General features: G+C 44.8%; 1 protein-coding gene across 1 annotated transcript; it reads left to right on the top strand.

Moving 5' to 3' along the window:
- Window positions 1–1,538: 1,538 nt before the first annotated feature.
- On the top strand, window positions 1,539–13,172 carry HSP90AA1 (heat shock protein 90 alpha family class A member 1). The gene is made up of 11 exons (XM_048852185.1): window positions 1,539–1,690; window positions 3,835–3,993; window positions 4,080–4,446; window positions 5,117–5,250; window positions 6,516–6,824; window positions 7,557–7,722; window positions 8,674–8,864; window positions 9,020–9,167; window positions 10,791–11,059; window positions 11,844–12,177; window positions 12,411–13,172. Exons 2-11 carry the CDS (start codon window positions 3,835–3,837, stop codon window positions 12,518–12,520), a joined length of 2,187 nt encoding a protein of 728 aa, XP_048708142.1. The 5' UTR covers window positions 1,539–1,690; the 3' UTR covers window positions 12,521–13,172.
- The last annotated feature ends 382 nt before the right edge of the window (window positions 13,173–13,554 follow it).

Here is a 13,554-nt window from a genome sequence, read left to right as displayed (position 1 = left end):
TGGAGCACCCCCAGGGAAAAAATGGTGGGTGCTGAGCAACCACCAGCAGCCCCCCTATCAGCCCTCCTTTCTTCCCCCAACACCTCCCACCAGTCGGTGGGCCCTGCTGATCAATGCCTCCCGCCCTCCATGCAGCATGCAGGAGGCTCAGGGTAGATGGGGAGGAGGGAAGACATGGCACGCTCGGAGGTGGGGGTGGAATGGGGCGGGGTGGGGACTTGGGGGAAGAGGTGTCAGGGGCAGAGCCAGGGGTGGAGCACCCCCCCCCGCCACTGGAAAGTCGGCGCCTGTGCCATAAGGGGTAGCAGCTAGGCAGAGAAGCACCAGTACAACCCAGTATGGCATTCAGAGGGGAGGACACCCCAGGGCTGTGCAGCTCAGCATGGTATGCAGGGAGGGGTAGGGTTACCAACCTTTCAGGATTGCCCTGGTCTCCAGGAATTAAAGATTCATCTTTAATTAAAGATTATGTAATGTGAGGAAAACCTCCACCAGTACATCCAACCAAAACTGGCCACCCTAGGTGGGGGAGGTGCCCCACAGCCTTCAGTTCAGCGTGGCATGCCAGGAGGTTGCCCCAGAAACATGCAGTGCAGCGTGGCCTGTGAGGGCTGCCCCAAGGCCACGCACTACATGTACAGGGCTGTGCAGTGCCGCGTTGCGTGGGCGGGTGGCCCAGGGCCATGCAGCGAAACGTGAGGGGTCGCTGCAGGGCCATGCATTACAGACTGGGGGGAGCACCCCAGGGGCATGCGGTGAGTTTAACATGCAGGTCGTGCCCCAGGCTAATGCACTGAAGTGTGGCAGGGGGACGATGTGCCCCAGGGCTGTGCACTGCAGCCTGCCATGCGGGGGGGGGGGGTAGCACCCCAAGGTCGTGCATGAAACGTGGCCTAGGGGTGCCCCAAAGCCAGGCACCATGGTATGAGGAGGGACGCCCCGGCGCCGTGCAGAGAAACGCGCAGAGAGCCTGAGGGAAAAGGCAGATGGAGGCGATGCTAACACGCCCCCACCCCATCCCGCCTCTTGGCCGTTCTGATGCCGGCGGGGGGGAGCGGAGTGTGTCGCTTCTGGCTGCTTCTAGGACCTTCTGAGGGAAGCGGGGTGAGGGAAGGAGGCAGAGCAGGAGAGGCGGGCCGTGGCAGAGGGAGACAGTCTAACGGGTCCCGCCTCCTTCTAGGACGTTCGGAGGGAGGGGATAGGCTCGGGGCGGGTTCGAGTTTCCAAAGAATGAAGTCACCTTGCGATTTGCGCAATCCGCACCCCCCTTTCCCAAGCCAACCGATGACAGTTGATCTCGCGCAAGCGCATTTCCCACCGCCGCCGTCAGAGGCGACTGCTGGAAAGGCAGCGCGCGTGCGAAAGGGGCTTCGGAAGGCGCATGCGCAGTATTCTCAGCTAGCTGACAGACGACGCGTGCGTAAACCGAGGCATTTCGTCCTGGCGCATGCGTATTTGTTCCCCAGCGGCTTCCCCCTCTCGGCCCTTCCCCTCCCGTGATGAGGGTTGGAGTCACCACCCCCGTGCCTGTCAGTGAAGGTTCCCGATGGTTCTGGAAGGAGGCGGTGCCGGCGGTATAAAAGGCGGGCGGGAGGCGGCGAATATCAGTGCTGTTAGTGCGGAGAGAGAAGTGCGGTTAACGGAGAGAAGCGGTTAACGGAGAGAAGCAGTTACAGCTGTCGCCGCTAAGGTGAGACGCGGGGGCAGCGGTGACGGGAGGATCTATCAGAGGATGGACCTCTCAGCGGTCCCGTCCCCGGCTCGGGGGAGGCGGGTGACTTGGGCTGATGGCGGAGGTCCTTTCGCGGAGCGGAGACCGGTAGCCCTGCTCGCGGGAGAGGGGACCGGCGGCGCGCTTGCAGGGCGGTGTGAGGGGCGCAGGCAGCCCCTGCTGAAAGAGCCACCCGCAGAGCGGTGTCTGGCCTTGCGGGAAGTGACCCCTAGGCGGCTGCTGCGGGGATTCGCGTTTGTTCTGGGGAATTGCTGGGAACGGAAAGACGCGGCGGAGACCGGCTCTGGCTTCACACGCGGAGGGGCCGGAGCAGGCTCGGGGAGCGGACCGGCTCTGGCGGTGCAAGGGCCGGCGGGCGGTGATGGGCTCGGGGACGAGGCTGCCTCACGTGCGGCAGGGGGGTGATGGAGACTGGCCGCGCGGGGAGGGGGGGGTGGAGAAGGGGCTGTCGGGGTAGCTCGTGTGGATGCGGGTGTCTAGCTGAGCAGAGAGGCGGGGACCGGCTGCGGAGGGGAGGGCGCAAGGGACTCGCTCTTGCGGCGAGTGGGTGGGGAAGGCGCTGGGGGTGGGGGGAAGGCTCTGGCAGTTTCTAGAATCTGTTCCCGGCCGGAGCCTGTAGGGGGCGCTGTGACCCCATGTGTGGAGAGAGTGCGGCGCTGATACCTCCCTGGTTTCCAGCTCTACCCGCTGTAAACGATACAACGTACAGTACTCCCCGTGGGGGAGGCTGGAATCTGAACTTGACCCGGTTCCGTGGTGCTTCTTACCGCGCTATGGCTCTGGAGAAGCACATTGCTAGTAAGAAGAAAAGGAGTACTTGTGGCACCTTGGAGACTAACCAATTTATTTGAGCATAAGCTTTCGTGAGCTACAGCTCAAGCTTATGCTCAAATAAATTGGTTAGTCTCTAAGGTGCCACAAGTACTCCTTTTCTTTTTGCGAATACAGACTAACACGGCTGTTGCTCTAAAGCCTTTCAAATTGCTAGTAAGGTCTCCCTCTGAGCTTTAGGGGGATTCGGTTCAAGCCGGTACTGTAGCCGGTAAAACAGGGATGTGACTGTGGCACTGGGCTTCCCCAGACTGCAAAACCTGCTCTTTTGCAACTAGGAAGTAACCAGTGGATTATAACAAATTGTGCTCTCATTGCAACTAATGTATAGCACCATTGCCTGGGTGAGGGATATGAGCAAGAGAATGCCATTTTGTCTGTAAAACAGTCAGTGCGGTTGCACATACATACTTTTGGGTTGTATGAGTTATCTGCCCTACAGCCTTGAGGGGAGAGCTCACAATTTGTGACTGATCACTCAGCCAAAAAAAAAAAATTAGGTGGCTGCTGGAAACAATAACCAGATTGTGAGTTCTTCTTTCTGCCATTAGAAGGGTATATGTGTCGGTATGTTTTGCAAGTTACTTTCTAGTCCCAAATGTTGTATAAGGTCAAACTTAAATGCTGGTTAGTATGGCGTGCGCTGCCTTTCCAGCAGTTGCCCCTGAAGTTAGGTTAGTATGTAATGTTAACTTTGTGTATTCAGTCCTTGATTGGAGGGAATTGACAGTCCCTAGATGCTCTGGAAACTCATTTAGATTTTTTGACTTGTGTAAAAGTGTATATATTTAGACAAACAAGGCAGAACATCTAGAAGTCAATTCAGGTATTCAACACAGTTTCACTTCTCCCTTTCTAAATGGCTCCTGCAACTCTGAGGATGAAGAATCCTGAAAGATTCACAACATTGGCCTGACTCCTTAAAAATGCATGGTAGGCAATCTTGCAAATTGCTGCTGAGTTACTTAAAACTTTGTTCTCCTGAGGAGCAGAGAGTTGTGCTCATCCATCACTGCCAGGTCTTTCCAGATAAGGGCTATAAGAGTTGGAGCGTTCCCGCCAGAAGAGAATACCAACTGGGATTCTCTTATTCAGTCTGATATATTTAAAATGTTATCCATGTTCTCAGTAACCCTTCTATCCCAAAGTGGTGGTACTTGTTAAAAGAAGTTCTAGTGGTTGAACATAAAACAGATGAATACTATGTGCTCGTTTTAAGAGCCTTTCTACAGAGCTGTCTTACAGAGCTACAATTTCACTTATTTCTACAGATGCCAGAAGCTGTGCAAACTCAAGACCAACCAATGGAGGAGGAGGTGGAGACCTTTGCCTTCCAGGCTGAAATAGCTCAGTTGATGTCTCTGATCATCAACACTTTCTATTCCAACAAGGAGATCTTCCTGAGAGAGCTGATTTCTAATTCATCAGATGTAAGTAATGGAAATAATTAAGTGACATTGTTACCTAAATGCAAGTAGTGCGTTGAGGGATCTGATAATTGCTTCTTGTTTTGTAGGCTTTGGATAAAATCAGATATGAGAGTTTGACTGATCCAAGCAAACTAGATTCTGGAAAAGATCTGAAAATTAACATTCTTCCCAACAAGCATGATCGCACCCTTACCATTGTGGATACTGGCATAGGGATGACTAAAGCTGATCTGGTTAACAACCTGGGTACTATTGCCAAATCTGGCACCAAAGCCTTCATGGAGGCATTGCAAGCAGGTGCTGATATTTCTATGATTGGTCAGTTTGGTGTTGGCTTCTACTCTGCCTACTTGGTTGCTGAGAAAGTAACAGTGATCACCAAGCACAATGATGATGAGCAGTATGCTTGGGAGTCTTCTGCTGGAGGATCATTCACTGTAAGACTTGATAATGGTAAGTGCTAACATTCTGTTGCACAGATAGCTCTGAAGCAGCCCCTCATTAATGTGTTTCCCCGTATTATGGAACGGTTTTGAAGATGGAAAAGCAGTAGCATAGCAGTAGCATATGGTATCATGTAAAACGAAACTGCAGTTAAAGCAACTGCTCCTCAGGGTAGTGTTTCTTAACCTCTGCTGAAAAATTAATTCACAGTTGTAAGTAAGTTACAATAATAGTGCAGCAGTGGTCCTGCATTTCTCTTGTAAAAAGGATAAGAATGTGAGGTAGCAGTTCAGATTAGAAACTTTTATTTCAGAGGATAGCTCAACTACAAAGGGAGCTGTGATTTGTTTGTATGCTGCGGGGATTGTAGTTAGGATGCATATCTTATATTAAAGATCATGTGGTTTTAAAGGAGGGCTAATACATTATTGTAAAAGCATGAGTGCAGGTGACCTGCCTGACACAAGGAAGTAAGTATAAAATTACTATGTAGATGTGGATGTACAGGAAAGCTCTGTCCCCAAATAAATTAGGGACATAATGTGGATAATCTTAAGCATAAGGTGTTTAATTAGAATCTTACTTCTGATCAAGATGTAAAAACCCGACTAGTTAAACTAGCACCTTGCCAAACACAATTATTGGTGCTTGCAGTAAAACTCTTAAATCTTTATTCTAGGGGAACCTCTGGGCCGGGGTACAAAGGTTATTTTGCATCTTAAGGAAGACCAGACAGAGTACTTGGAGGAAAGACGAATCAAGGAAATTGTGAAGAAGCACTCTCAGTTCATTGGTTATCCAATTACACTCTTTGTAAGTGTTCAGGTTGGAATGCTAACAGTAAATTAAACTAGTAAAATTTAATCACTTCAAAATGACCACATTATAATGTTTAGTGGTACAATAGAAGGTTTAGCCATAGTATCTCAACAGTATAAAAATTTTATTCTAAAGTGATAGACAAGATTAAAAATCCTTAATATACTAGTGTGTGTATTATGTATAACATTTGTCTAAGAATCTCTTGCTTTTTCCTTACTTGCTGTTGGGGACTCCTGGGAATCAACAGTGCTGTCAGACCTGGTCCTCTTCATACATGGAGTCACAGAATAGAGTAAAAGATGTATAACCTAAAACATGATGGGCAGTGAGTGGCATAACACAGTACATCATTAAAGATATACGGTTAAACCTAATGGTTTCAGTAAACTTTAGCTTCATATGCAGAAGTCTTCTGTTCGGAGTTTAACTTTGTTTTGGGGTTTATTTTAGCAATTTCTGAGTTCTGTGTAGATGTCCAAAGACTAAGATTTTTTTCAGGACTTTCTCTTGGTCTATACTGTAACAAAGTAATTTCTTTGTAGTGTTGTTCCCTACTGCACTCTAACATAGTACTGTTTCAAACCTTTAGTGTGCACCAGCAGGGTTTACATGGAACAATTAATATGCAACACATTAGTGTGCTTTAGAAATTACACCCATGTAGTCTGTATTAGTGCTGTGTGTAGACAGCCCCTTTGATACAAGTAACCAGTTCTGATGTTTTTCTGGTCTTTATTGGATACAAGAAGAATGAAATCTGGCTTTATCAGAGGTGTGTTGTTGCTGTTCATCAGTTGAAACTAAAAATCAGAGGCCCTCCTTACAGAGCATCCTTAAAGTGTCTTAGAATGACTTAATAAATACTTCTCCGTCTGTCTTTTTTTAACAAGGCTTTCACCAGATAAACTTGTTTGGTTTTTTCCCAGTGCTAACCATGTCTAGCTATTCAGGATTGTGCAGCACTACTACTTTTTGATTTCTTCTCTATGCTTAAACACTGGGATGCTAGGTAACAGAAAACCAAGTGCAATACTGTAGTTAAAAAAACAGACAATTTTATCACATTTTTACATTAAATCTTTAATTAGAGATTAGGATGATCAAGGGGAGAGAACTTGGTGTTTGCAGTATATATAGGGTATCCAGCCCAAAACAGTTGAGGACATGGGCATGCATGAAAAGTTTATTATCAGGGCCTCTAACTCGTATAACATGCTATGAAGTCAATCTTCCACTTAAATTCCTAATCTTTTTAGGTGGAAAAAGAACGGGATAAGGAAGTAAGTGATGATGAGGCAGAGGAAAAAGAAGAAGAGAAAGAGGAAAAAGAAGAAAAGACAGAAGACAAACCAGAGATTGAGGATGTTGGCTCTGATGAGGAGGAAGAAAAGAAAGATGGGGACAAGAAGAAGAAAAAGAAGATTAAGGAGAAATACATTGACCAAGAGGAGCTCAACAAAACCAAGCCAATCTGGACACGGAATCCAGATGATATCACCAATGAGGAATATGGAGAATTCTACAAAAGCCTGACCAATGATTGGGAAGACCACTTAGCAGTGAAAGTAAGTAGGACTCATATCTGAAATCGAAATGGCTGAAAGCCCAGTAGATCCTACTTCAGTTGTGTGCTTTGGGTGTTAATAAAAAGATATCTAAGTACTTGAAGAGATCTCTCTGCTTGGTTGAGGGTGATGAAAGTTTCACTATATGCCTACTAAAACTGCTGTTACACGGAGTGCTACAGCAATTTTCTAACTTGAGGATATTCAGAGTTTTTTTTATATCACTTGATTTGTGCACATCTGAAACAAACTAGAAAGCATAGGCCTTGTAAAACCAAGTTAAGTTCTTAAACCTAATGTAGGCAGCAGCATTTCTCAGGCTCTGATCGGTAAAGTTTCTCTACAGTTAGGAATCGTCTTTGACAATCAAGGTGAATACATGCAAAACAGACTAAATATAATGGATGGTAGGTTCTTATGGCACCATAGGAGCCCTGCCTAAAGAGAATGGGGAACCTCCTGTAGAGTTCAAATTCTACAGTAGTTGAACATGCCTTCCACTAAGACCTGCATGCTGGTGGAGACTAGGAGAACAGCTTCTGACTCTTGCTATGCTGTTGATTGACAACCTTGATTAAGAAAGCAATGCCATTTTATTAGTGAAGATGTCAAAAATGTCTCTTAGACGTCATAGCCCCAGCTAAGTGAAGTGGCCATGAATGTCTTCCAAACACTGTAAAATGTATCAAGCTAACTTTAAAGATTCTTAAACCTTGGCTTACTTTCTTGCAGCACTTTTCTGTGGAAGGGCAGCTGGAATTCAGAGCGCTTCTATTTGTCCCAAGACGTGCACCCTTTGACTTGTTTGAGAACAGAAAGAAAAAGAATAACATTAAATTGTATGTACGCAGAGTCTTCATCATGGATAACTGTGAGGAGCTAATCCCTGAATATCTGAGTAAGTAGGCCCTTGTTTGAAAAGTAACATTCCTCTGATCACCTGTCATGTACATTGGTGGAAAAAATAGAAACACCTTTTGTGAGTCCATAAATAGTGACTAAAATGTGATTTGGCTTTTTCTTTAAGATGTGAATGTGGAAGCGTAAGACAGAACAATGAAGAGGGTTGATTATCTGATTCTTTAAAGTTTCCTTTTGGAGAAAAGGAACTCCCTTTAGCAGAGGTGGGCAAACTGTGGCCCGCGGGACTGTCTTGCCTGGTCCCTGAGCTCCTGGCCAGGGAGGCTGGCCCCTGGTCCCTACCCCGCTGCCCCCACTCTCCTGCAGCTGTGCCACTGCGTGGGCAGTGTGGCTGTGCCCACACACCTCCCAGGCTTTCCAATAAGCCTGTCTGCCACTCTGAGTGGCAGGGGGAGGCAGGAGGTCTCGGGGGGGCAGTTAGATGGGGCAGAGGTTTGGGGGGGTGGGAGCAGGGGGTGTTGGATTGGGGAGGGTCCCAGGAGGGGGACAAGAGGGAGCAGGGGGTTGGATGGGGGGGGTCCTGGGGGGTCCCGGGTGGGGGCGGTCAGGGGACAAAGAGGGGGTGGATGGGTCGGGGGAGCTGGGGCAGGTGTGTGGATAGGGGTCAGGGATCGGGGGGGGGGGTGTGGTTGGATGGGTTGGCAGTTCTGAGGGGGGTAGGAAGTTTTGCAGAGGCACATCCTTCCGTACCTGGAACTGCATACTGTTTCGCAACCCCGCTGTGGCCCTTGGACCAAAAAGTTTGCTTACCCCTGCTCTATTCAAAAACGCAAGCCTCCTAAAATAAAATAAAATAAAATGGAAAAAAAGGAAAAAACCCCAAAAACCTTTTACTATGTATTTGTAATACATCTAAGTTATTAAGATTATTAATCTCATTGTAAAGCTTTCTCTTAGTTTGCAATATTTGACACACACTTTCTTACAGACTTCATGCGGGGAGTGGTGGACTCTGAAGATCTGCCTCTAAATATTTCCCGTGAAATGCTGCAGCAGAGCAAGATTCTGAAAGTTATAAGAAAGAACTTGGTCAAGAAATGCTTGGAACTCTTCACTGAATTAGCAGAAGACAAGGAGAACTACAAGAAATTTTATGAGCAGTTCTCTAAAAATATTAAGGTCGGTGACCTTTTAGTATTTTAGCAAGAACTTGGTCTGTTTGCATGGTGGCTTCTATCAAGGATTTATATTATCTGCTTTTATTATTGGCACTTGCACAGTATGAGCATGTAGTTTGAAAAGGTGAGATTTTATATTTAGCTTTTTTTTTCCAGCTTGGCATACATGAAGATTCCCAAAACCGAAAGAAACTCTCAGAATTGTTGAGGTACTACACTTCTGCATCTGGTGATGAGATGGTCTCTTTGAAAGACTATTGTACTCGGATGAAGGAAAACCAGAAACACATATATTACATTACAGGTAAGTCAATTGCAACTACTTTCAGCTTTGGTGTTTAAAAGCTTCCAAATGTACTGGACCTTTGCTTGCTATCTAATGACTCAGGCAGGCACCAGAACTTGTGTCATAGGTAGATGCTTTCCAACTACTTGTCCTATCTGTTTTTTAAATAGTCTTGTTGTGGACTGGCAGTTCTTGCTCCATAGGCTATCATACCATATGATGTCACCACATGAACACTGCATGTTGGGATTAGTCTATAATTGAACAAGTGGGCCAGCAATACAAAAACATGTATAACCTTTCACAAGTGAGTCTTTCTTTAACTTAGAGCTACCTTTTTAGAGGTCCTTTTTTTTAAAGCCTCTCTGAAGCAAGGTTATTCCATTTAATCCCTTAGTAGTCATACGCAGGTGAACTCCACACAACAATATCCATGCATGTTGGGAAATGCACAAGGAGGCAAGCTACATGGTGAATATTTCTCTTCTGAGCACCTGATGGAATCGGTGACAAGTATCCATGTTCTAAATGTCATGTTTGTGTATTTTCCGTACTCATGGAGTTGACCTCTGTGGGTCTTTGTTCCCAGTCTAATGTTCAAGAATTAAGTAGCTGTCTTGAGAGAAGCAGTGCTGGACACAAACAAGGTTTCTGTTGGCATTTGTATGGCCCCAGTTTATACCTTGCAAACATTCCAGTCAGGAATGTCAGTGACTACTAGGGAGCCTCTGAAATAACAGAAGCAGTCTCCATATTTTTGCCATTCCTTATCTTTTGAATTTACTTCCTTTTTGGGGGAGAGAACTACAACAATTTCAGGTGCTGAAGTAGAAGTTCTTGGTGCAATAGTCTCAAACTTCAACTCAACACACTTAAATTGGCTTCTTAGGATTCCTGTGGTACTTCACCTAGTGTTTGAGAATGTCTGTCTGAGAAATTAGAGATGTATTAAAAGTACAACATGCTAAATTCATGAGCTGTGATCTCTTCTGGAGTAGGTATTACCAATCTGCAACTGCTGTCCTTCAACCATGGATTGCTAGGCCTCCATGATTAAGGGACCGGTATAGCTTATCTTTCATCCTGATAAACGCCCAGCTTTTAAGACCCTTCTATAAAGGGGCATGTGTGGCTTAGCGTCAAAATCCAAGTGGCCTTAGGCAAACGGCTTCAAGCTTCTGGATTTCATGACTAGGTTCAGAGCTGCTCAAGGATAAGGCTGAACCTGTTGAGGGAGCAGGTGCCAGCCTCTTTGCAGAGGACAAATAGGAAAGCCCAGTGTCCTTTCAGGCTTGTATCTGACACATTGGAAGGGAGACTCCAATTTTGTAAGCAGTCCCTCAGACAGATGGCCTCAGGGTGGCTCAGTAGTGCACTTCACAAATTACTTTGGGCACCTTAGGCTGAAATTGCAAGGCCCCTTTCCACAAGCACCAAAAGAAGGTTAGCATTTTAGCCAGTCTTCAATTTCCAGTCATCTGTACAGAACAACCTGGCCGTTTGCTGCTCCATTGCTCTTCTGGGACAACTCAAGCTTACTTATATGAGAATCTCAAATACCTAGAGAAGGGACAGTTTCTATACTCATCTACTGTAGTCAGTAGTTGTGGCTTAAATTAAAAAGTGGAATTCTTCTTTCAGGTGAAACCAAAGATCAGGTAGCAAATTCTGCTTTTGTGGAACGCCTTCGCAAACATGGTCTGGAGGTAATTTACATGATTGAACCTATTGATGAGTACTGTGTGCAGCAGTTAAAGGAATTTGAAGGCAAGACCTTAGTTTCTGTAACAAAGGAGGGTTTGGAGCTTCCAGAGGATGAAGAGGAGAAAAAGAAACAGGAGGAAAAGAAGGCAAAGTTTGAAAACCTCTGCAAAATCATGAAGGACATCCTTGAAAAGAAAGTGGAAAAGGTATGATGAACCTCTCACTCTTTGTAGGCGTCACTCTTCTGATTAGTAAGCTCTTACAGGCTATTGTGAGGAATGGTCCTAAGTGTTAACGAGACAGCCTTTAGTCAGCACTTAAGAGCTCTAGCACCACAAGTATTGCTAGTTTATCATTCCTGTCTTATATGGAACGCTTCTCAGGGTTAAGTGTGTGTGTTTTTAAGGCAAAGCGAAGAATGAGGAATGTGTAAAACTGTTCTACTTAGTGTTGCTTGGCAAAAAGTATTTAATACTCCATGTCTCATCCTAAAATTACTAGCTAGGTTTTTTAAATAAACTATATAATAATCAGGCAATCTGTGTGCCCCTTATCCCTTTAGATGCAAAAAAGATTAAGGCATGACTCAACTACTAAATTTTTTTTATCCAACAGTAGTAACTAGCATATAGTCTATAGTTACAACTGTACCGACTTTCTCTCACCCACCAAAAAAAAATAGGGTTGGAACATCTAGTCTTTATAATCAATTTGAGTCTATCAGGTGGTGGGAGATGCTTTGGTTTCTAATCAGAGTGAAACAAGATTAGTCAGTTAGTAGATGGTCCATTGGACTTTAAATTAAAGTATCTTCAAATTTCACTTTATGATGTGGATCTACAGATGTTGACTGCGTCATGGGTCCTGCTGTATTTTATCACTTAGCTTATGCAGGTACTCTAAACAATTGCTGCAGTTCAGCATACCTGTAGTATCTTAAACCCTACAGAACCCACCAACTTTGTGGTAATTAATGTTTCCACTCAACAGGTTGTGGTCTCCAATCGTTTGGTGACCTCCCCATGTTGCATTGTAACAAGTACGTATGGCTGGACTGCCAATATGGAGAGGATAATGAAGGCCCAAGCACTGAGAGACAACTCCACAATGGGTTACATGGCAGCAAAGAAACACCTTGAGATAAATCCTGATCATTCCATCATTGAAACACTAAGGCAGAAAGCAGAGGCTGACAAGAATGACAAGTCAGTGAAGGATCTGGTTATTTTGTTGTATGAAACCGCACTCCTGTCCTCTGGTTTCAGTTTGGAGGATCCCCAGACACATGCTAACCGTATTTATAGAATGATCAAACTTGGTCTTGGTAAGTAAAACTATTGAATTTATAATCCTAGTTCATGTGTACATACTATTCTTGGGAGGAATTTAATGGCTGCAGATCAACATTTTTTCGTGCCCAAATAATTGAGGGTGCAGTTGAGTAATCAGTCTTGCCTATGATTATGAAGGACATAGAATTGTTTGTCGTGAACTGTAGTATTAGAGATTAATCTCTTTCTGGATGGTCTTAATTGTACACTTGTGCTTTTTGTACAGGCATTGATGAAGATGATGCTGCTACGGAAGAAACTAGCCCAGCGGTTGCTGAGGAGATGCCACCACTTGAAGGAGATGATGACACTTCACGTATGGAGGAAGTGGACTAAAATAGCCAGCAAGCTTACAGAAAATTGAGGATGTCCTTGGCTAATTTGAATAAGTTATATTTTGTATATTATGAATGTTACCTGCCAAAACAATTGACACTATCTGCATTCCCTCTTTATATTTATTTTCAAAGATTGTTATACCTTATTTTTGTTACATTGCTTTTTTTAGCTAATGTGAGATAGAAATGCCATGAAGGGAATGTTTTTTTTTTTTCTTGGTGCATTAACACTGTAACACCCTAGACAGGCAAGGGAGTAATTATTTTGTCTGTAAGAGCTGGTTGCAGATGGCAGGGGTTTTGGCTTACTCTTTATTGCCAGAAATATGGGAAAAGTAATTTAATGTTATGCTATCTGGATGTTTAAAAGTTGTAATCTGTTATACAGCTCCTCACTCACTAAACATGTCTGGCATACAGTACCTAGTAACTAGGTATCTAGAAGAGCTGAAATATTTGGGGAAGCTTTAACCCCCATACTCCTATGTTTCAAAGTCTTGATGTTAAAATCTGTCTTTTTATACTGTAAAAGGATTTTGGATTGCACTCTACCATAGAATAGAATCCACTGTAAATCTTGTGATTTATGCAACTCTGCATGTACAGTTCAACCTTAAAGCTGACTAAGAATAAAAGTGTTTATGAATGAATCTTATTTGTGAGGGAATGCAAGTTATTTCACTAACAGGTGTGGCAGTCATACTGATTGATGGTCTGGAAACAAGTGACTTATCTGCATGATTTAGTGGTGTCCTATGCATGGTCCACTCCCCACCTTCCCCTCTTCCAAGTCCTAACTTCAACTCTCCAGTTGAGGTAATTGGTACCCAGATCCCTTTCCTCCTCCCCCTCCCTCTACAGCCTAGAAGCTGCAAGGGAAAAGTCATGACAACATTCCAACCAACATGGCTTCACAGACTCAAGATATACCACTAGTGCATCTCTGAGTGGGTATGGACCACAGTTACTCTGAAAACTTCAGCTGCCACACAACTTTATTTAAGCTTGGACTTAAAACAGTTAAATTGTGGG

This window comes from Caretta caretta, chromosome 6, assembly GCF_965140235.1.
Source record: "Caretta caretta isolate rCarCar2 chromosome 6, rCarCar1.hap1, whole genome shotgun sequence".
Taxonomy (NCBI): Eukaryota; Metazoa; Chordata; order Testudines; family Cheloniidae; genus Caretta; species Caretta caretta.
The sequence above is the reverse complement of the archived record's forward strand: the minus strand, read 5'-3'. Positions and strand labels throughout refer to the sequence as shown.

What these genes read in the sequence shown, in the direction of transcription:
- HSP90AA1 (XM_048852185.1), top strand. Translation starts at nt 3,835, where the DNA reads ATGCCAGAAGCTGTGCAAACTCAAGACCAACCAATGGAGGAGGAGGTG. An exon ending in AAGACCACTTAGCAGTGAAA is followed by an intron (nt 6,825 to 7,556) that starts GTAAGTAGGACT and finishes ACTTTCTTGCAG; the next exon opens with CACTTTTCTGTGGAAGGGCA. An exon ending in TTGAAAAGAAAGTGGAAAAG is followed by an intron (nt 11,060 to 11,843) that starts GTATGATGAACC and finishes TCCACTCAACAG; the next exon opens with GTTGTGGTCTCCAATCGTTT.